The sequence below is a fragment of the Monodelphis domestica genome, chromosome 3 (assembly GCF_027887165.1).
Source record: "Monodelphis domestica isolate mMonDom1 chromosome 3, mMonDom1.pri, whole genome shotgun sequence".
In the NCBI taxonomy this organism is placed as follows: Eukaryota; Metazoa; Chordata; class Mammalia; order Didelphimorphia; family Didelphidae; genus Monodelphis; species Monodelphis domestica.
The window spans coordinates 27,692,283-27,716,252 of NC_077229.1; the positions used below are offsets into that span (position 1 = coordinate 27,692,283).

The following is a 23,970-nucleotide window of genomic DNA, read 5'->3' on the forward strand; positions in this document are numbered from 1 at the left end:
CTAGAAAAGGAAATGGCAACCCTCTCCAGTATCTTTGCCAAGAAAACCCCAAATGGAGTCCCAAAAAGTCAGACCCGACTGGTTGGCCTCAATTTCTTCATCTGCAAAATGGGCTAGAAAAGGAAATGGCAACCCTCTCCAGTATCTTTGCCAAGAAAACCCCAAATGTGGTCACAAAAAAGTCAGACCCGACTAGTTGGCCTCAGTTTCCTCATCTGCAAAATGGGCTAGAAAAGGGAATGGCAACCCTCTCCAGTATCTTTGCCAAGAAAACCCCAAATGTGGTCACAAAAAAGTCAGACCCGACTAGTTGGCCTCAGTTTCCTCATCTGCAAAATGGGTTAGAAAAGGGAATGGCAACCCTCTCCAGTATCTTTGCCAAGAAAACCCCAAATGGAGTCCCAAAGAGTGGGACATGGTCAAATAAGGTCCACACAATGTCCTAAGTGAGAGGGAGCTTGGCATAGTGGATGGAGGACCTGCTGGAGAGTCAGGAAGGTCCAGATTTGAGTCTTGCTTTTGAGTCTGTGTTGCTCTGGGCAGCCCCTTAATGTCCAGGAGCTCCCCCCAAAGCTCTCTAAGCTCCGAGGCCAACCTTTGTAGAGGGTTTTCTACATGGATACAATTTCAGGTCCAAAAAGAAAAAATGTAGCAGGTACCAAAAATGGTCTCCTAGGTAACCAGGATGCTAACCCAAGGCCAGCGCTCTTTCGGCTGCTCCCAACCTTCGGGATCTTGCTTTTGTCCCAGATATTTTAAAGGCTGTCCATTTCAGGATAGTCTGGAGAGTGCTTGGCTCCATCCTATAAGCCAAGGACTGCAAGGATCGAATCATGCAGCCCAGGGAGACGCGGTCACTGTGGGAGGCCAGCATAGTCCCTCCACACGTCCCAAGGATCAAGCAGTATTTTCTAGATGGGGCCATAGTTCTCTGAGAGCTGAATCATGGATGCCCAGGTTTGGAAGAAGTAAGAGAAGCCACACAGTCCCCAACTGCATCGGAATGAGAAACTCCCAAACTTGTGGGGTTATTCGTCCTGGAGCCCAAGTGGCATTCGTGGCAAGAGTACTAGATTCAGAGTCAGAAGGACCTGTGTTCGAATTCTGATTTAGATACTTATTGGCTGTGTAAATGACCCTCAGTATCACTTACCTTCTCTCAACCTCGGTTTCCCGTCTAGAAAATAATAATAGTACCTACTTCCCAGGGTTGCTGTAAGGATGAAATGCAATAAAATATATCAAGCACTATATAACTAGTAATTATTAAATTAATAGTAATTAGTAAAAATTAGTAATGGATGATAGCTAACGATGTAGTATCTACTATGGGACATATTTTATAAATATATACACTTTTATTATAATTTATTTTATTAAATTATATTGAATTAAATATATTACTACATAAAATTAATTTAAATTAAAATAGTGCTTATAATTTATAAATATACGTGCTTATTCATTATGGAATTAAATAGATTGATATAACAAATGAATATATTACATTATATGAAATATTTTTAGAAATATAAATACTTTTATTCTATTGAATTGATTATTAAATTAAATACATAACATATAAAACTATATTATATGAAACATTATGCTTTATAAATATATAGGTTTATATTTTATTATATTGAATGAATTATTGAATTAAATATATTGATGCATCACATTAAGTTAATGTATTAAATATTTTTATATTTTATAAATATATATACTTTTGTTACAATTTTCATTAAATTATATTGAATTAAATATATTAATACATAAAATTAAATTTAACTTAAAATATTTATAATTATTAATTATGAAATTAAATATAGTGATATAAAAATGAATCCATTAAATTATATGAAATGTTATTTTTAGAAACATACATAATTTTATTCTATTGAATTGATTATTAAATTAAATACATAACATATAAAACTATATTATATTAAACATTATGCTTTATAAATATATATGTTTATATTTTATTATATTGAATGAATTATTGAATTAAATATATTGATGCATCACATTAAGTTAATGTATTAAATATTTTTATATTTTATAAATATATACACTTTTGTTACAATTTTTATTAAATTATATTGAATTAAATATATTAATACATAAACTAATTTAACTTAAAATATTTATAATTAATAAATATACATATTTATTAATTATGAAATTAAATATAGTGATATAGAGAATGAATCCATTAAATTATATGAAATGTTATTTTTAGAAACATACATAATTTTATTCTAATGAATTGATTATTAGATTAAATACATAACATATAAAACTATATTATATTAAACATTTGCTTTATAAATATATATGTTTATATTTTATTATATTGAATGAATTATTGAATTAAATATATTGATGCATCACATTAAGTTAATGTATTAAATATTTTTATATTTTATAAATATATACACTTTTGTTACAATTTTTATTAAATTATATTGAATTAAAAATATGTTATTAATTATTTAATTAATATTTATTATATTATATATAATAAAAATAATTAATTAAATAATAAACTAATTTAACTTAAAATATTTATAATTAATAAATATACATATTTATATATACATGTATATGTATATACATATACATATTTATTAATTATGAAATTAAATATATTGATATAGAAAACAAGTCCACTAAATTATATGAAATATTAGTTTTAGAAACATATATACTTTTATTCTATTGAATTTATTATTAAATTAAATATATAATATATAAAACTATATTATATTGAATATTATGCTTTATAAATATACACACTTTTATTATGTTTTATTATACTGAATGAATTATTAAATTAAATATATTGAAACATCAAATTAATTTAAGTTAATATATTAGATATTTTTATACTTTTATGGTATTGAATTGATTATCAAATAAAATTCATATTAAATTATATTATATTAACTATTATTCTATTTTCCAAATATACACACTTTAAGCATTATTTTACGTATTATTATTATCTCCATCTTACAACTGAGCCAAACAGAAATGAAGGGACTTGCTCAGCTAGTAAGTGCCTGAGGCCAGATTTGAACTCAGCCGGTCATGACCCTAGGCCCAGCACTCTAGCCATTCAATCACTAAGATGCCTCTGTTTTTAAGATATGTCTAACCATCTGCTGGAAAACCACCAATTAGGGGGAATCTCCCAAGGCAGCCCATTCCACTTAAGGATAGTTGGGGAGTTGGGGGGGAGAGTTGTTTGTATATCTTGTCCAGACCTGCGAGTTCTTCCATGTGAGGGGGTTCTGGTGTGGAAACTCCCTTCACCAATGCAGATCAATAACTCCTACGTCACATACAAGGAGCTGCCTTGGGGCGAGTATGAGTGAAAGGCAGGACTTTAATCCAAGCCTTCTGGAGTCCAAGCTGGCTCTCTCCATGCCAAACAGCCTTTCCAGCTCTGATCCTGAAGAAGTTTTTCCTTTTCTCTATAACCCGCCTCAGTCTTCCCAATGACTTCTGCCCATGATTTCTAGACTTGCCTTTTGTGACTTAGCAGAGCAAGGCGAATCCGTCCTTGACCCGGCATCCCCTGCGATGCTTGAAAACAGCTCTCCCGCCCAGAATCTTCTCTTCTCCCAGCTACACCTTTCCAGTTCCTTCAGCCGCATCTCATTGAGCAGGAAGTCCAGGTCCTTCGCCAGTCTGGTTCCCCCCTGCAGACACTCTCCCTCAGTGATGCCCCGACTAATCCACGGCGCCCGTGGCTGACCACGCTATCCCAGATGTGGTCCAATCACGGCAGAGCGCAGAGGAATTCTCCTTTTTCCAGGGCTTGGAGCTTACGCCTCTGTTAATACATCTGAATCTGAATTAGATTTCTGACTGTTCTATTCCATGTGCTGGGAATCCCCTGACACTTGGATCTTTTTTTAAAGCAAGAATTACTATGGAATCGTCCCCCTTTCCTGTGTTCACGAGGTTGATTTTCTTTTTTTTTTAAACCCTCACCTTCTGTCTTGGAATCACTACTGTGTATTGGTTTCAACACAGAAGAGTGGTCAGGGATAGACAATGGGGGTCAAGTGACTTGCCCAGGGTCACCCAGCTGGGAAGTATTCGAGGTCAGATTTGAACCCAGGACCCTCCTGTCTCTAGACCTGACTCTCCAATCCACTGAGCCACTCAGCTTCCCCCATGAGGTTGATTTTCTGAATCCAAATGTGTGACTCCATTTCACCATCATGACTGTGGTGTACCACAAATGATGGAGCAAATTGGGCAATAAGAGCATCTCTAATCTTCCAGGGCTGGGAGCTCTCCTGCCTGGAACGCTAGAATTATGCTTAACGTGTCTGTGCATGGTTCCTTTGATTAGGGAGGAGGGTTGCTGCCCAGCAAGTCTTTAACTGGCCCAACCAGTATTTAATCAAGATTTCAGTTGCTGCTGATGTGTCATATTCTGGTTTAGTATCTTTTTTTTAAAGTTTTGTTTTTGATAATCTTATTGGCATGTGAGGCGTGAGTTTTGGAAATGTAAGTATCTTAGAACTGGTTAATAGAAACACAAAAATATTCGTATATTTTTGAAACCTTTACCTTCCCTCTTAGAATTGATGCTGTGCATGGATTCCAAGGCAGAAGAGTAGAGGGCTAGGCAACAGGGGTTAAGTGACTTGCCCAAGTTCACACAGCTAGGAAGTGTCTGAAGGCAGATTTAATCCAGGACCTCCTCCTACCTCTAGGTTTGGCTCTCAATTCACTAAGCCATCTGGCTGCCCCTTATATACACCTCAAGTTTTAGGTGATGCTTCTTTGGTGGGGGAAAGGGAGGGAAGGGGGGTGAGATATCTGGGAATAAATTCTTAAATATTCAGTTTTTTAAACCCTTACCTTACATCTTAGAATCAATACTGTGTATTGGTTCTAAGGCAGAAGAGTGGTAAGGGCTAGGCAATGGGGGTCAAGTGACTTGCCCAAGGTCACACAGCTAAGAAGTGTCTGAGGTTAGATTTGAACCCAGGATCTCCCATCTCTGGGCCTGGCTCTCAATCCACTGAGGCATCCAGCTGCCCCCTAAATATTATATTTTTTAAGAAAGGACTACAATTAAAAAAAAGAAACTAAGTGTGTTTTAGACTGGTGTGAGAGAGAGACAGAGAGCGACAGAGAGAGACAGAGAGAGAGAGACAGACAGACAGAGAGACAGAGACAGAGATAGAAGCAGAGAGACAGAGAGAGGGAGAGATACAGAGAGAGAGACACAGAGAGAGAGAGAGAGAGAGAGAGAGAGAGAGAGAGAGAGAGAGAAAGGGAGAAGAGAGAGGGAGAGAGAGAGAGAGAGAGAGAGAGAGAGAGAGAGAGAGAGAGAGAGAGAGAGAGAGAGAGAGAGAAAGGGAGAGGAGAGAGGGGGGAGAGAGAGAGAGAGAGAGAGAGAGAGAGAGAGAGAGAGAGAGAGAGAGAGAGAGAGAGAGAGAGAGAGAGAGAAACAACTTTTATTGAGCACCAATGATGTGCTGTGGACCTGAACAGATGAACAGAAATACCTTCTTTAGTACTTCCAACATGTGGCTATTGAGACTCTGCTCAATGATTCCCAGTGGTGGGAAGCTCACTGCCTCCCAAGGCAGTCCACTTCCTTTATGGATGGATCTGAGTTTTTCTTAACTCTTCCAAGCCTAAATCTTACTCTTTGTAGCTTCTAGCTCTTGCTTTTGCTTCTAACCTCTGAGACCAAGCAGAGAATAAGTGTTCCTTCCTGTGTGTAACCATCCTTCAGATACTTGCTACTCTTCCAGGTCTTCTCTTCCCCAAACTAAACATCCTTCCATTTATTCTCATATGGTATGAGCTTGATGCTCTTCCCCATTCTGGTTACCCCACTCTCATCAAGGTTTCTCCTAAAATGTGGGGCTCAGACCTGAACATGGCATAGTAGCCTAGCATTTCATGGGACCATCACCTCCTTATCTGGGAGCTTCTGCTGAGTATGAGTGGTTCCATTCTTTGTATTTGAACCCCCCAGTGGCTAGCACATAGTAGGCTCTTTAAAAAATCCAACTCTCCTTAGAATCAATACCAAGGGAGCAGCTAGGGGACTATTTGTACCCACAGTGGCTAGCACATGGTAGGTTCTTTTATTTCATAGGTTTTGTAAAATTTCCACATTATTCATCTTTGTAAGCAAATAATCTTATAATAAAACCAAAACCCCCCAAAATATATACCAAATAAACAAGTGATAAATCATGTTTTCATCCACATTCTTACTTCCACAGTTCTTTCCTCTGGCTGTGGATAGTGTTCTTTCTATGAGTCCCTCAGAATTGTCCTGGGTCATTGCATTGCTGCTAGTAGAGAAGTTCATTACATTCGATCGTGCCACAGTGTATCAGTCTCTGTGTACAATGTTCTCCTGGTTCTGCTGCTTTCACTCTATATCACTTCCTGGAGGTCATCCAATTCACATGGAATCCCTCCAGTTCATCATTTCTTTCAGCACAATATATTCCATTACCAACAGATTACCACAATTTGTTCAACCATTCCCAATTGAGGGACAACCGTTTGTTTCTATTTTTTGCCACATGGTAGACTTAAAAAAAACACCTTATTGTCTGTCTTGGAATCAATACTAAGGGGGCAAGCTTGGTGGTTATTCGTACCCATGGTGGCTAGCACCTGGGTAGGCTCTTTAAAAAAAAAAACCCAACCTTTTGCTTTACAATCAATAACAAGGGGGGCAATTAGAGGGCTGTTTGTATCTCTAATGGCTAGCACATCAGACGCTCTCTCCCTTTTTTAAACCCTTAACCTTCATCTTAGAATCAATATTAAGGGGGCAGCTGGATGACTCAGTAGATAGAGAGCCAGGCCTGGAGATGGGAGGTCCTGGGTTCAATCCTGACCTCAGATACTTTCTAGCTGTGTGACCCTGGGCAAGTCACTTGACTCTCATTGCCTAGGCCCTACTGCTCTTCTGCCTTGGAACCAATATTTATTATTGATTCCCAGACAGAAGGGAAGGGTTAAAAATACTTATCATGTGTGTAGGTATTAGGTGGGCCCTGGCGATACAATAGCAAACCATCCCTACCCTCAAGCACCTTATATTACACGTGCTAGAAAACAAAATGTACATGGACAAATAATTATATGAACAAAGTTAATACAAATCATTTCTGGGCCTGGGCATTAGCCTCAGAGGGGATTGGCACAGGTCTTATTAATGTGACCCCTTGAGCTGAGCTTGAAGGAAATTAGGATCTGAAGAGGTGGAGCTGAGAAGGATGAGGGTAGCCAGGACTGGTGAAACAGTCTGAGTCTGAGCAAAAAGCAAATGGTGGAGGTGGAATTATGATGGATACCAAGAGTGCAGGGAAGGAGGAGTGTAAAATAAGCCTGGAAAGGGAGGCTGGAGCCACGCTGAGAAGGGCTTTCAATGACAATCATTAAATCAAAAAGCATTTATTTCAATTAATTAAGAAATCTTTATTAAGCACCTATTATGTGCTGCAGAAGACAGCCCCCACCCTCAAGGAGCTTGCCATGTAATGGAAACCTACTGGACACATGGGGCAAATGAGCTGCAGATGACACGCTGCTCTTGAGCCAGGTTGACCAGAAGGATGGTCGTGCCCTTTGCCAATAACAGGAAGTCAAGAAGAGTTGGGATGAAGATAACGAGTTCTGTTTTGAACACATTAAACTTGAGATTCCTCTGGGATTGCTGGTTCTAGAAGTCTAGTACACAGATGGAGATTTGGGACGGAGCTTGGGAGAAAGACGAGGGCTGGTTCCATTGATCTGGGAATGACCCCTGGGAACTGGTGTGGTCTGGAAGTCAGAGTAAAAAGGAGACAAGAGGACACAGAAGGCTCTTAATAATGGATGGATTGATAAAGGAGACATTATCTCATTTGAGTCTCACAAGAATCCTGTGAAGTAGGTAGGGCAGGATTTATGGCTCCAGGCGGGAGGGCAGTGCCTTAAGTGTGGGCAGTAAAGTAGGACAAAGAACCACCCAGTCATTTTCAATCCTAAGAAGGGCTTGAGAGTTGAAAAACTGTTTTCAGCCCAAGTCACATAGTAGATTGGATCGTGTCAGAGGCAGTTTCAACAAGGTGAAGTTAAGCGATTTGCTCAGGGTCACAAAGTTATAGGTAGAAGTTGGATTTGAACTCAGAGCTCTCCTAATCCCCCTCTTCCCCAATCAATGTGCTTTCTATTTATTACTTCATTTAAAAGGTTAAGTTTTGCTGTCCTCGACTTCAGGCAGAGGGCCACAGGTGGGGAATTACTAGATGAATTTTTACCTGGGCTTTGTGAATAAAAGATAATAAATACATGGACTTGATGGAGCAAACTGTCCCAGTGATCTCTGGGTGGTCTGGCACCCCAGAAAGCTACTGGGATTTTAGAGTGCCTAGAGAGATATATAGGGGCAGACCCAGCCAGTGCTGCCTTCCTCTGCCCAGCTGGGAACACAACAGCTGTGAATTTATATCTGAGGGCTATAGATTAGGAAGGGCTTTGATAAGCTGGGCTGAAGGACCTGGGGATGGATGGGCAGAGCCCTCCTAGCACAGTAAGGAGTTGGCAGCTAATAAATGTAGGTTTTTTTGTAGATGTATTTTAAAAATTGTCCGTGGCAATACAACTTTTAATAATCATTTTCTGACATTTTCCCAGCCATGTTCTCTCTCCCTCCCACCTGGCAGCTAATAAATGTTGCTGATTGAGTGAGCAGATGAAAGGTTTAGGCAGGGCGAGGAAGATCTTCAGGGATGGGTCTTTTGCAAAGCAGAATGGGACTTGTTGGGCAGAATTGATGTTATCTTTGTATCCCCAGGGCCCTGCTAATTAATAGATGTAGGTTGAATCATGGATTAAATTTGTTTTTCTAATACTTTACCACCTATGTTATTACCTATTAATTATTGGGAATTTTCATCTATCTATATAGATTTCACATGTAATCATGCATATATGTTTATATATAAAAAATAAAATAAAAAGACAGACGGATGGATGGATAAGTAGATAGATATCTTGGGAGAGGTCTGCATGGTGAAATGCGATCCCTGGACTTGGAGTCAGAACATTCATTTAAGGCTAGTTGTGTGACCCTAGGTAAGTCATTTAACCTTTGCCTGCCTCAGTTTTCTCATCTGTAAAATGGGGATACTAGCACCTACCTCCCAGGGCTATTGTAAGGATCAAAAGAGAAAATACTTCTATCGCCCTGGGCAAATCACATCGCACGGTGGAAATACAAATAATTCCTACGACTGTTTGCAAGTTGCCCCCCCACATTAGACTGCAAGGTCTTGGGGGGGGAGCGCAGAAACCTGTGTTTTTGTCTTTGTATCCCCAGGACGTAGCACACAGTAGCGGGTTGAGTAACAACTAGTGGAATCAGTTGCTTTATTGAGTGATGGCAGTAGCCAAACAGAAGCTGGACCACTGGCGCGCAAGTGGGGGATTAATAAATGTAGATTGGCTGGTTGTTGCTGGAGAGCGCAGAGCACGGTGCTTGGCACTCAGTAGGTGCTTCATAAGTGCAGGTCGACTGGCAGTAGATGGAGAGGATCGGGGGAGCGAGGCTGGACAGGTTCCAGTTGGGCGAGGTGCACCGGCGTTCTCTAGCCCCGAGAGGTGGGGCCAAGAGGGGCGGGGCCAACGCCCGTGGGCGGGGGCGGGACTCGCTCGAGCCCGATCCCAGCCAATGGGAACTCAGGCTGCGGCGAGGGGGCGTCTCCAGGGCGTCTCCACGGGCGGGCCGGGCGGAGAGCGGCGGCGCCATTGGCGGCGCCTGGCGGGGGGGTGGGGCGGGCCGGATAGCTTAGGCCCAGCCAAGGCCTGCGGGCGGCGCTGCGGCTCGGCGGGAGGCTGAGCTCCGCGGCTGGGCTCCAGGCAGCGTCGCGGTGGCGGAGACTGGCAGCTGCAGCGATGGCGGCGAAGACGCCGCCGCCACGGCGGGCGGGGGAGGAAGCAGCGCAGGCGCAGGCGCAGGCCTTGGCGCCGCTGGGGGGCGCGACCCGGCGGCCGCTGCCGCCTTCCTGCTGGGCCCGAACGCCGACTCGGACATGGCGCTACTGGCCGAACACCTGCTGAAGCCGTTGCCGGCCGACAAGCAGATCGAGACGAGGCCCTTCCTGGACGCCGTGGCCCACCTGCCGCCCTTCTTCGGTGAGTGTGCGCCCGTCCCCGCCGCTGCCAGGCAGCCCTCCGGATTGCACGCCCCTCCCCCAGCCAGCCCGCCTGGGAAGGGAGAGAGACAGGGATCCCCCTCCCTTTTAGAACCCCCACTACCCCCAGAAAGAGATATCTTCCATCCCTGGAAAGAGACAACCCACCTCCTTTAAGAAATCCCCTTCCCCTAGAGATAGCTTTCTCCGACGAGACATCCTCGCCTCTTTAAGAAGCCCCCTCCCCTGGAAAGAGACCCCCCCTTAAAAGGCTCCTTTCTCCTTAAAAGACCCCCCTCTTTTCAAAGACCCCCCCAGAGAGACCACCCCCTGTGGAAGGGCCCCTCCCCCCTCTCAATCCACTAACACAAAAAACCAAAAATAAAGCTAGGTGACTGAGAAGATGTCCTGGAGTGCTTTTCTAAGTCAGCGGAAGATGACACCGGGAGGTGTTTGGGGTCCCTGCGAGCCGCCGGCCTCCGGGCCCCCTTTTCCCTCCGAACGTTTCAGAAGGGTCCACTGTGGGACTCTTGCGGGTCCCGTTGCTTCTTCCTCTCCCAGCTCCCCTCTCCTCTCTACGCTTCCCCTTGGGGGGAGGCCCGGCCCTTTAAGGGGGGCCCCCTTGGAGCCGAAGCTTAGCCGCCCTTCCTGAGTCAGGGGGTCTCAGGAGGAGCTTTAGAGCTGGGGGGCCTCCTGGTCAGCAGCAGGTGGGGCGAGCCCGCGGGGTGCCCAGGTGGCATCTGGTTTGGTGGTGACATTGTTTGGGGAAGTTTTCTTGTTTGGGGCCAAGCAGGTTAGTCTTCTGTCAGCAAGTCTGAAGCCGGGCTCAGGGACCCCCTCCTACGGGGAGCCTTTCCTGATTGCCGGGCCTCCCCCTTGTCCCCCCTGGGGAGACCCTTCCCTCGGGGGCTGCGCCTCCCCCGCCCCTGCCCTGGCACGGCCGCTACGGGGACTGTTCTTTGCTCTCTGGATGCCCAGCTCTTGGCTGGAACTGAGAGGCCAGAGTAAGAGTCCCAGAGCCCCAGCTGTTGTGGGGGAGTCGGGGTGTCTCCTTGGCCTTGGGCCCAGGACGAGGGAAGGACCGGTGTAGATGGCTTCGCCTGCTGCCTCTCCCATGGCCTCTGTCTTTGGAGTTGATAAGCACTGGCGGGAGGCAGGCAGGGAGAGAGCTGGGTTCAAGTCCCGCCCCGATCCTAGCTGGTGGCAGGTGGCAGGCCCTCGCCAGAGGCTCTGAGGCACAGGAAGGCTTTGGGAGGGCCCCAGAGCGCAGGCGGCCAGCCCGGGTTGTACAGAGGAGGCGACCGAGGCCGCTGGACATCCGGCCCTTTGGTTCAGGACCTCAGATGAGAGCAGGAAGGAGGCGCCGAGGGGGCCGAACCCTGGCACTGTAGAGGAGAAAACGGGCCCCGAGGCTGGCGTCGAACCCAGGGCCTGGGATGGCAGTCCGGCCCGCTGTGCCCCTCGGGGCCTTCCTGACTCGGACCCTGACCGCTGGCGAATCCTCCTCTGTGCAACGGGCCAGGCCTGTCCTCGCTCTGGGTCAGCCCGAGAGGCCCTGCACGGTGCTGGGCGCCCTAAACCCGAGGGAACTGCTGGGGGGGCCGTGAGGCCGTGCCCCCCCCCGCCCCGCCTCTCTTGGCTCCTCGTGGGCTCCCGCCATCCTGCGTCACGAGTCTGGTCAGAGCAAAGCTCGGCCCTCTTGGCCGGAACGGTAGCCCGTCCTCCGGTCTCATCCTCTGAGGGCTCCTTGGGCTGGGCCTAGAGACCGGGGAGAGCCCCGCCTTGAAGTGGGTCCTGGGTTCTAGTCTGGCCTCCGACACACCCCAGCCGGGTGACCCTGGGCGAGTCACAGCACCCCTTGCCCAGCCCGGCCTGAGGCGGGGGGCAGGGCTAGAGAGTGGACAAAGGCTGCCTAGCTGAAGGCCTGCAGCCCAGACAGCTCGCTCCCTGGGGGTTCCCCGCCTGGATAAAAGTCCCCCAGCTGGTCCTAAACCAAAGCACAGCCCACTTTTTGGATGGCCCTTTTCTGCCTGTTCTTCCTCTGAGCTCCGGCCTGGGAAAGGATTGGGGGCCTCATTGGGATGGGGGGCCAGTGGGCAGCCCCCCTTCATGGCGTCCTCCTGAGGGCCGAGGCGGGGCTCAGGGAGGGCCTTCAGGTCCTGAGAAGGCGCCTGCGCCGGGCACCCCCTCCCCGAACCTTGGTGAGGCTCCCCACGTGCCGTCCCTCCAGACCCAGGCAAGGGCCGAACTGCTCTCTGGGGTCGAGAGCGGCTGGGGGAGCGCTGGAGGCAGCCCCTTCCCCGTTTTGTGGATGCAGAACGGGGGCCACGCTGCTCCGGCCCCCTCCAGCTCGGGCCCCACCTCCTTGGGGATCCCCTGGGGGGCCCCCTCGCTGCTGCTCGGGTCTGCGACAGCCTCCTTTCTGGGCCCGCTTCTCCCCTTCAGAACTTCCTTCTGACCCTCCGGCCCCCCCAGCCTCCCGCTGCAAGCAAGGCCCAGCCCTGTCCGTCCTGTGTGGCCGGGCGCCCCCCACCTGTCTGTACCTGCCCCCTCCCCTGCGGAGCCCCCCCAGACCCCTGGCCAGCCCCTCCCCCACAGAGGGCCGCCGCCTGCTCCAGCACGTGGGCCTCCGGGAGGTCTCCTGAGGCCGGCGTGGAGATCCTCCTGTCTGCCTCCTCCTCCCGCCATCTCCCTTCTTGGCTCCCGGCCCTCCCCTCGGGCCTGGGGAGAGCCAGCGCTGGGCGGGGCCTTCTGGAGCAGGTGGGGGGTCTCCTGGGAGCCTGTGAGAGGCCCACTGTGTGCCTCGGCCCGGCCGGACGGGATGACCTTCGGGGTCCTGAGTCTGAACTTGGGAACCTGGATTCAGCCCCGCCCTTGTGCCCAAGGTCTGAGTTCAAATCCAGGCCCCTGGACGCTGGGGGCCCGCATGAGTCGCGTCACCTCCGCTTACCTCGATTCCCTGCGGGAGGAGACGGCAAACCGCCCCGGATCCCAGGCCCGGGAGTACAACAGCCCGTCTGAGGGGCAGCTGGGGGGCTCGGGGTGGAGAGCCGGGCCCTGAGTGCGAATGTGGCCTCCGACGCTTCCCAGCGCGGTGACCCTGGGCCGGTCCCTTAACCCCATTGCCCGGCCCGAGGCTAAGAAGGCGAGGCGTCCCCACCCCCACCCCAAGGCCTTGGGCTCAGAGCAGAGCACAGATGAGGAGACTGAGGCCCGGAGAGGGAAGGTGTCCGAGGGGCTGCCGTCCCCGGGGTCCCAGGACGTCGCTGTTAAGGAACCATCCTACAGGCGAGGAAACTGAGTCAGAGAGGCAGGGAGCTGCAGTGATTAGGCCCCCACGAGGCTGACTGTCACCCGGAATTTGGCCTGTCTGTGAATGGAGGGAGACCAGACGGGACCTGAGTCGCCCCTTCAAGGAGGCGTTCCCAGGGGGAGGCACGGCCAGGCTAAAGGCCTGGTGATGGGAGGTCTAGGAAGAACAGTTTGGGTGGACGGCAGAGAGTCACAAGACTGGGAAGACCAAGGCTGGATGCACAGGGCCGAAGGCCAGCGGGCTCAAGCTCTTGCCCTCGGTCAGTCTGAGCCGCTCTGCAGACATTGCCCTGAGCAGGAGTGTCCGCCCTCCCCCTGGGGAAGCCGCCCACTGGGCCAGGGCCAGAGCCTCCGCCTGGATCCGCCCGATCCATGGGCCCCTCACTGACCCGCCCTCCCAGAACCGGTCCAGGCAGTCCTGGCGGGGTGACTCACTGCTCGGCTCCTCCCGGCACCCCTTGTTGCTCCCTGTCTGGAATCCGGGCCGCCCCCTCCCCCCGGGGGCCCTGGCCCGCCCCCCCCCCAGCTGCAGGCCCCCCCCCCCCCCCCGCAGGAGCCCACTAAGGTCACATCCAACTGGGGCTGAGCCGCCACCCACGGCCCCTCCGCCCGGGTGTGCTTCTGTCTGTAACTTGGGGCGCATCCGCCTGTTCCTTGGGTCTCTGCCCCCACAGTGCAGTGGGGGGCGCCGAGGGCAGACCCGGGGGCAGCCCAGCTGCTTCCGGCCTTTGCTGGCTCTTCCCGCCCAGTCGATGGGCCTGTGCAAGCCCCGTCTGGGTCTTCCCCTCCTGCCGTGGCTCAAACCAAGAAAGGGGCCCTCAGGAGGAGCCGATAGAGGAAAGGAGGCCGGAGGGGGAGGGACCCTCAGTGGGGCTCACAACACCCCCAAACAACCCCCCCCCAGCTCTCCTTGACCCACGTGGAGCCCTTCAGCATCAGAGAGCAGATCAGGTCACAGAGTCCCCCATTGCCCTGGACAATGCTCTCCCTCCCCCTCCCTCCTTCCCCCCCCTCCTCTGTCTGTCTGTCTGTCTCTCTCTGTCTCTCTGTCTCTGTCTCTGTCTCTGTCTCTCCTTTTCCTTTCTATGTCACACACCAGGTCTCATAAAGAAAACTGAGGCAAAAATACCGATGAGAAAACTGAGGGTTTAAGCAACTTGCCTAGAGTCACACAGCTAGTAAGTGACTGAGGCTGGATTTGAACTTAGGTCTTCCTGACTATCCACTATGGCGCCATCTGGTGGTCCCGTCACATAGGAGGTGGAGCTCAATGGGATGAGTGCAGGAGGCAGCATGAGACAGCCCAAATGTGGGGGAAGTTTCTCCCACATAGGAAACTAGTGATGTAGCAGCTAGAGGGACCAGACTTGGAGTCAGGATGACCTGAGTTTGGATTCTGCCTCTGTTACTTGCTAGCTGTTTGATCCTGGAAAGTGGATTAATTCCTGTAGCCTTCAGTTTCCTTATCTATAAAACGGGGATAATAATTCCAGGGTTGCTGTTTCATAGGAGACTTTTTGTTAACCCTTAATGTCTGTCTTGGTATTAAACATAAGACAGAAGAACCTCAAGGGCTACGTAATTGAGGTTAAGCGACTTGCCCTCCTTAGACTGGAAACTCCTCGAGGGCAGGCGCTGCCTTTTGTCTTTCTGCATTTCCAGACTTGTCGGGGCCCAGGCTGGGCCCTTCTGGTTTGGGGTTTGAGGCTTTCCTAGAATTTCTGGGCCACTAGAGCTCCCGAGACCTTGGCTGAGGAATCAGATCTCCATGTTTAAATTTAATTATTTACATTTTAATGGCTTGGTTCCAGCACCACAGACCCTTCCCTGGCCCGGGCCCTTTATTTCGGCTAATCCCCTCGCCCTTCCATTTTAGAATGAATACTAGATATCGAAAGCACGGCCGAGGAGCGGTCAGGGCTAGGCAGTGGGCTAAGTGACTTGCCTTGTGGCCAAAGTGTGTGTGCCAAGAACCAACAAAGGGAAAGGGAGCCTCGAAGCCAAAGAGCAGGAGAGTTATTGAGAGGCGGCTCCGGGCTCACAGCAAAGCCGGACTCTGGTCAAGACCAAAGACCCCGCCCACAGGGGCGGCTCCTCAGTCAAGTGAGAGAGCTGGGGGGGGGTTTGGGCCGTAATTTCATAAAGAAAAGTTCCATCAGTATGGGAAGTGTTGGCGGCCGGAGCACTCTCAGCGTGCCAGTGGCGGCGAGCCAGTGCGATGGCAAGAGTGGGGGCCAGCCAGGGACTTCCACTGACGCGCAGCTCGGGTAAATCTAAGCATTCACCTTAAGCTCACATTTGTTCAGCTTGGCTAGAACTGCATCCTGACAGGCAGGGGTAGAGCTGCCTCTGCTAACGTCACAGACATTCACTCCCTGGCAGCTAGCAAGTGTCCAAGGTCACATCTGAACCCAGGACCTCCTGTCTCCTGGCCTGGCTTTCTGTCCCCTCAGCCACCTCCCCCCCTTCTACATTTTTTTTCTGTGTTTTTTGTCCACTAGTTAATGGGTTCAGAGAATGTTGGAGGCAGCAGGGAGCCCAGCCCCCTCCCAGTGCTACCCTCTTTGTCATGGCCCTAAAATCTTGCCTCTTCTCTGTGCCCCAGATTGCTTTGGCTCGCCCATCTTCACGCCCATCAAAGCGGACATCAGCGGGAACATCAAGGTATGTGGACAGGCTTCCAGGTGCTCCTGGCAGGCGCCATTCATCCAAGCTTGGGGGAGTCGTGGGTACTTGGGCCCCGAGGATGGCCGTCCCCACCGCGGTGAAGAGATGACAGAAAATGGAGTCGCTTCTTGGCACCGTTCAGGGCAAGCTGGACGGCCTGGAGTCTGAGCAGCTCTTGTTTCTCTTCCTACCCCGCCGTCCAGGACCAGGGGAACACTGCACCAAACGAGTGTTAGCCTTTCCGTGGCGGGGAGCAGCTGTCTCCCTAGCACTTAGCACGGGGCCTTGCCTAGGAGATACTTAATAAGGCTGTGAGTATGGGCCCTCTGGCTTCTCTTAAAGGCAAAATCTACCTTTAAAAAAGGAGCATATAACCAGGGGAAATACTTAAACATTTAATGAAAGAAGTATCTAGATGGTGCAGTGGATAGAGCACTGCGCCTGGAGTCAGCAAGATTCATCTTCTTGGGTTCAAATCTGGCCTCAGATACTTACTAACTGGGTGACCCTGGACAAGCCACTTAGCCCTGTTTGCCTCAGTTTCCTCATCTGTCATATGAGCTGGAGAAGAGAATGGCCAACCACCTCTGTATCATTGCCAAGAGAATTCTAAATAGTCACAAAGTGCTGGGCATGACTGAAATGACTGAACTTCAACATCTAAAAAAATGGATTCTGTTTATAAAGTAGCTTCTGTTTCCCATTAGACTAAAAATGGGCTGTATTCATTTCATTTGTAATATATAACTTTGAAAGAAAAGGCAGAAGGCCAGCCTTAATAATTCAGTAGCCACTGATTATGTACCTACTATGTGCAAAAAGGAAACACCAATCAATGTCCATGAGTCTGTACCCATACACAATATGTATATCTATGTCCATTCTTGTTTTTAAGCCCTTACCTACTGTCTTCATATCAGCTCTAAGGCAGAAGTGGCAAGGCCTAGGCAGTTGAAGTGAAGTGACTTGCTCAAGGTCACATAGCTAGGAAGTATTTGAGGTCCGATTTGAACCCAGGACTTCCCAACTCCAAGCCTGGCTCTCCATCCATTATGCTCCCTACCTGCCCCTATCAATCCTTTCTTGTGTGTGCATGTACACACCTATACAGATACAATTGTGTATGTATTGTATGTGTGTTTGCATAGACATACAGAAGAAGGGATTGATAGTCTATAAATGTGCATAAAAACATGGTGTTTGTGGTTGATCCTCACGTGTAGCTTAGGCGAGGGAATCACTTGCTAGTATACCATCTTCTTGATTTGTTTCCTTATTAATTACTCAGATTGCAAAATCTCAAATGAATTAGCTCTGAGCCCCCACTCTGGTTAAGTGCTATTTAATAAGCTGAAGAAACCTCCCTTCCCTCAGGCCTTTGCTCATGTCACTGATCTCGTAGGTGTAAATCAGCGTCCAGGCCATTGGCCCGCTGCTTATTGACAGCCCAAGCCGTGAGAAAGCCGTTCGATCCTTCCCACCCTCTGCTCCCCACACAAACACACATCAAAGTGTGTGGGACGTGGGCCATTGTTATCACCCCATTTGGTGGATGACGTGGTTGAGGTTCAGAGGGGGGTGTCAGGCGTCTCTTGGGCATACCCTGACCATGTGGAGAGTCAGGCTGGCCCCCGAGCTGTCTGCTCACGTGGGAACCGTCTGATGGTTTTTCCCGAGATCCTATTTTTGGAGTCCCTGTGGAGGCAGGGGGAAGTCGGGGATCCCCGGGATGGCGTGGAGGGAGGTGCTCGCGGCTCCCATCCCTCCTCCCCTTCTTTTGGGGTGACGTAGTGGCCTTTTGGGCAGTCCTTGCTGTGGATGAGGCTGCCCAGGCTGGAAACAAACTGGCTTCTCCCTTGTCTGGCTTCAGACAATCCGGGCCGTCTACGACACAGACCCCACCAAGTTCCGGACCCTGCAGAACATCCTGGAGGCAGAGAAGGAGATGTACGGGGCCGAGTGGCCCAAGGTTGGGGCCACGCTGGCCCTCATGTGGTTGAAAAGGTGAGAGGAGGTGGGAGTCTGTGTGTGTGTGCGTGCACGGTGTGCATGCGTGTGTGTGCGTGTGCATGCATGTGTGTGCATGCATGGTGTGTGTGTATGTGTGCATGGTGTACGTGCATGTGTGCGTGCGTGTGTGTGTGTGTGCGTGTGTGTGCATGCATATGTGTGCGTGCGTATGTGTGCATGGTGTGTGTGCGTGCATGGTGTGCGTGCGTGTGTGTGCGTGCATGGTGTGCGTGCGTGTGTGTGCGTGTGTGCGTGTGTGTGCGTGCGTATGTGTGCATGGGCGCTTTAAACAAAAGTCCTTTCCTTCTATCTTCCTATCAATTCTAAGAGCATCGAGGATTAGGTGATTGGAGGTCAGTGACGTGTGGCCAATACATGTCTGAGGTTAGATTTACACTCAGTTCTTCCCTCAGACACTGCCTGTGTCACCCTGGACAAGTCACTTCATCCTGCCTGCCTCAGTTTCCTCATCTGTAAAATGAGCTGGAGCAGGAAATGGCAAAATCATCCCGAGGCCTTTGCCAAGAAAACCACAAAAGGGGTCAGAGAGAGTCGAAGTGACGGAAACCACCAAACCAAAAAGGTCTCAGAAGGAGCTTTCTTTAGCGCGTGTCTCCTTCACCCTCTTGGCCTGGGGGTGCTTTTCTTGGTTTCCTAACAGCCCGTGGAGGTTGTGGCCATTCTACAGAGGAGGAAACTGAGGCCCTGAAAAGAGATGGCAGGGGAAGAGGCAGGATTTGAATCCAGGCCAGGCACTCTGCTTCCACACATGCCTCCCTGGGCTGAAACTCTCTGTCGAGGTCTTCTCCTGCCCTCTGCCCAGAACCCAGATCCAGGCACAGGGGGAGCTTTGGAAATGGTTACTGAGTGCTCAGGGGGAGCTTTGGAAATGGTTACTGAGTGCTGGGTAGCGCGTCTGAGAGGCTCCGTGGCTAATCCTAACTCTGGGGAGACAAATGGAGGAAGCAGCTCCCATCCCCCCGGTCTGAGCTCATGGCCACACGGGAGACCAAGGAAAGGGGGACAGCAGGGACCCCCCAGGAGGCAGGAGCCAAGCCTGCAAGCACAGCTGGGGAAGCAGGTGTGCATGGCCTGCCTGGGCTCCCATTTGCATGCGTGCTCACTTTCCCTCTGTCCCTGTCTCTCTGTCTCTGTCTCTGTCTCTCTCTCTGTCTCTGTATCTCTCTGTCTCTGTCTTTGTCTCTGTCTTTCTCTGTCTCTCTCTCCCTCCCTCTCTCTCTCTCTCTCTTTCTCTCTCTCTCTCTCTCTCTCTCTCTCTCTCTCTCTGTCTCTGTCTCTGTCTCTCTCTCTCTGTCTCTGTCTCTCTCTCTCTCTCTCTCTCTGTCTCTGTCTCCCTGGGTGACCCTGGGTGAGTCACTCCCCACAGTTGCCTGGCCCTTAACGCTCTCCTGCCCTGGTACCCACACGCTGTTGCTTTTAGGACAGAATGGAATAGTTAAAAGATAGGAATGTGAGCCTCGAAGTTAGGAGGACCTGGGTACGAATTCTACCTGACACTTTGTCACACCACAAAGAAGTTGCCTTAGTTTTCTCCTCTGTAAAAAGCTGTCCCACTGTCCTTATGGAGCTGTTGTTGGGAAAGGGCCTTGCAAACCTCAGCACTGCTCTCAGGCCTGTCTGCCTCGGTTTACTCCCTTATAAAATGGGTCTAAGAATCCTGGCTCCGGGAAGCTCCTGAGGTGGTTTTCACCTTTAGATATGTGAGCTGCTGTGCCAGAGGGGGTGGAGCGGTGCTTGCAGGTGAGTGGGTCTAGACAGCCTCCTGAGCCCCTGGCATTATAGACGCACCCACACCCAGGCTTGTTCTACCCTGTGGGTAGGGAAGGTGGGATGTAAGGAAGACTTGTGAACCAGGAGAGTTCCTCCCAAACACCCAGTCTCCTTACAGACGTAGTGAGTTGCCCATCAGAGGGGAGATTAGAGCTGGAAGGGGCTTCAGAGGTCTTCTAGGCTGTTTCCTGAGTGGGAGGAAGAGCTGAGCAGAGTCACGTGGGCAGAAGGGACAAGACCAGTGTGACAAGGAAATCACTTTAAAAGACTGATATATATTAATTTAAGGTCGCCAAGGAATTCAGCTATGTAATTCCTAAATGAAAACTCAAGTCAGCCGTCGGCCTTTTATAGAGTTTAATTACAAACAGGAGGAAGAAAGGAATTAGAGATAGAGAGAGAGAGGGAGAGAGAAAGGGGAGAGAAGGGAATAGGGCTTAAATACCCCCTCTGTTTAGGCTGGGCCAAAAGGCCCAAGCCCTTAGATAGCTGGGGCAAAGAAAGGAGATCAGTCCCTATTACTCACGTGACCAAAATGGAGAAACAGTCTCCGGGGCCTCCACCTCCAGCTTCCTTCAGAGCAAGCTTCTCAGAGCACCTCTCCAACCACTCAGAGCCAAAACTCTCCAACCACCCCCTCAGTCCTCAGACCCCTCTATCTTTAAGGAAACCATCCAAGTTCCCTCCCCTCAGTTCTCACATCTACCAATCACTGTCCATCATTTTCCCTGTGCCAATGGTGGCTCTAGCTTAACCCAGGACCGCCCAGAGGTCTGCCCCCTTTGCACATGTCTGTTGAAGGTCATTTTCTCAAATAATTAAATCTTTGATCCTTTGCTACAGCCCTTCCTAAATCCTGTTAGGACTGAGTAGGGTGGAGATTGTAAGTTCCAAGACCTGGTTCTGTCATTCCAAGTATCTCCATTGTATCAATTCTAAAATCAATCATGACTCAAAGAAATTCCTGTTCTATGCTTAAGCATAGGTCAAAGTCCTTTCCATTGTTCAGCAAAAGGTTTCTGTCCTAAAGTAATCTTAAGAAGGGAGGAGGAGGAACCTCCCATGCCAATGGGGTTCACATTCCAATAGACTATCACTAAGAAATTTTCCAAGTATGAAATTTCCCAATGGTGAAATTTCCAACATTTATAAGTCTAAGAAATTTTAAGGTTTACACCAGCATTTGAATCCAGGCCGCGGGATCCTGTCTGGCCTCTGGACATGTCCAGGGATTATGACCTGCAGGTCAGAGGTCATCGGGTATCTGTCCTCATGATGCCCGAGGTCAGTTTGCTGATGGACCCAGGGGGGGGCCCTCCCAGCATCCTCCCGTCCTCCCCACTTGTCTGTGGCTTCACCTTGTTTGTGGATGGGGAGCTGTTCAGCCTCCTTTATCTCTCCAGCTAAGCAAGACCCTGAAGGCCGGCCCTGGGGCTTCCCTCTTGGGGTAGGGAAGGCCTGAGTTCAAATCCTGCCTCAGACACTTACTCGTTAAGTGACCCTGAGCAAGTCACTTCCCCTCTGCCCACCTCAGTTTTCTCCTCTGTGAAACGGAGGTCATTGCCGGCTCCTGGGCTCATCTCGCGGTGCAAAGGAGAAGGCAGGCCATGCCTCCTCCCCAGGCTGGCCCCTTGTCTGAGGGTGCGAGGGTCCTCATGGGCCTCGGGCTCTTCTCTGCCCTGCAGGGGCCTGAGGTTCATCCAGGTGCTGCTCCAGAGCATCTGTGACGGAGAGCGTGACGAGAACCGCCCCAACCTCATCCGTGTCAACGTGACCAAAGCCTACGAGATGGCCCTCAAGAAGTACCACGGCTGGCTGGTGCAGAAGATCTTTCAGGTGAGCCGGCCTCAATTTCTTCATCTGTAAGAGGAGGGCGTTGGGGTCTCCCTCCAGGACTTCCTGCCGCCAGTCCATCCCCCACCGTCCCCATTCCCTAATAACCTCGATGCCGCCCGTCTGTCTCCAACCTTCTCTGGCTCCCTAGTGCTTCCCCTCCCTCTCTCTCTGCCTGGCTGAGCCGAAGGAGCCAGGAAGACGCAGGGGGCAAATACGGGGAGCTTTAGCGTTCTGTCCTTCCTTTCCTCCTCTGTCCTGGTCTGGCCTGCGGGATGGGCCGGCCTTTTTGCTGCTCCCCAGAGTACGCGGGGCAGATCCCTTTGGGCTCATTTCATGGGTGTCCCATGGCCTCTGTCCGTCCTGTCTCTGTCTGTCTGCCCACTGACCGGGCCTCGCTGTCACCTGCAGGGAGCGCTGTATGCCGCCCCATACAAGTCGGACTTCCTGAAGGCTCTCTCCAAAGGGCAGGACATCCCGGAGGAGGAGTGCCTGGAGAAGATCCGCCTCTTTCTGGTCAATTTCACGGCCACCATCGACGTCATTTATGAAATGTACACCAAGATGAACGCCGAGCTCAACTACAAGGTGTAGCCGCCGGCGCCGGCCTGCTGCCTCCAGAGTACCCGAATCACTGTGAAAAGAATTCCTCCTCCACAGCTCCGGAGCCCGCGCCAGCGGCCCGTTTTTAATAGAGAGGGACCTGTTATGTTCAGGTCTAGATAGCATTTTAAGCGTTTTCTATCCGAACAGAGCAATAAGATTTAACGAGCCCATCTCCACTTTGCCTTAGAGTTTCACGGGGGCCCGTGAACACCGTCTTCAGAGCTCCTCTGACTGGGGTTTAGTGATTAACTTTTCTAATCAATCAAGTCCTGAGTCGTTTTGGTTTGATTTTGCCGTTATGACCTGCAGAGTGCGTGACTTTGGAGAAACGGCGCACGCGTGCAGTGGGGGAAGGAACCGCGCAGCCCGCGGGCTCCCTCCCACGCATTTTAGCTACAATAATGAAGTGTGATTTGAGGTGATGTGGGACTTTCTGACGGGTGTGGGGTCCCTCTTGTCCTGGCGTCTGCTGCTGCTGCTGCTGCCTTTCTGCTCACTTCTGGCCAGATGTTTTTAAGGCTCCAGCGAAGCCCGGAAGCCTGACTCTCACCCAGGACACTCTTTGATACTGGCTCCGACTGTCCCAGAGGGCCATGCTCAGCTTCCTCTGGATTGGCTCTTCCCTTCAGGGACAGCGTTTCCAGCTTGCTCTTGTGACCTGTATTATCCCAGAGGGAGTTGGGGGGAGACCTCTGGTGCTGCGGAGACCGAGCCCCCCCGTCAGCCCCCATTTTGCCTTAATCGTGACTCTTGGGAGCTGCTAAGCTGTGATCGAGAATTGTTTTGGTCTCGAGTTGAGTAGCTGTATTGCTCTTGGGGGAAAAGTACGGGGGACTGTGATGCAAAAACCCCAAGAAACAGAAAACAAACCTGAATAACCCTTATTAAAACTATTTTCAAACTACCTTTGGCCTCCTGCTTGGTTTGTTAAAAATCTCAGCTCAGCTTTTCCATCCTTGTCCTCCCGGGCTTGGAGTTCTGATCTCTGGCTAGGTGGGGCCCTGCCCTTCCCTCCCTCCCTCCCCCGAGACCCAGGCCTCTGCGTCCCCTTATCTCACCCGAGTGCTGAGATTTGCTCTGTGGACTGGTGCTTGGTGAGTGGACAGAAAACAGGGTGGACACAACACTGCGAATCGCTGATGACCATCCTGCCGTGAGACCCAGAGAAATCCCAGTTGGGAACCTCCCGCAATGCCAGCGTCCGTGTCATGAATGCTTGGGGAGCCTGTAAAGTACTTGATTGCACAGAATCCCCTGAGCTAGGTACCACAAGTTTTTATTGATTTTCCTTTTCAGTAACTCGCCTTGGGGCAAACTTTTTAAGTATGTGAGGCTGGATTTGAACTCGGGTGTTCCTGACTAGTGCTGTACACTGTGGTGCCTTCTGGAATGGGCCCGTGAGGGGAAGTGAGGGCTCTGTGTATTGTGTTCCCCAACACTGAACCTCCTTGTCCTGGAAAATCAGAGCTAGGAGGGGCCTTTGAGTAATTGCATTCAATACCCCCCCATTCTAATGGCGAAACAGGCAGAAGGGGGGTGACTCCCCCAGGGCGCCTGCGGTGGGGGG

General features: G+C 50.1%; 1 protein-coding gene across 1 annotated transcript; it reads left to right on the forward strand.

The window, feature by feature from the left end:
• The first annotated feature begins 9,846 nt into the window (after positions 1–9,846).
• Positions 9,847–23,307, forward strand: GLTP (glycolipid transfer protein). Its single transcript, XM_001364000.4, has 5 exons — positions 9,847–10,185; positions 16,102–16,160; positions 18,034–18,167; positions 21,650–21,800; positions 22,209–23,307. Exons 1-5 carry the CDS (start codon positions 10,083–10,085, stop codon positions 22,389–22,391), a joined length of 630 nt encoding a protein of 209 aa, XP_001364037.1. The 5' UTR covers positions 9,847–10,082; the 3' UTR covers positions 22,392–23,307.
• The last annotated feature ends 663 nt before the right edge of the window (positions 23,308–23,970 follow it).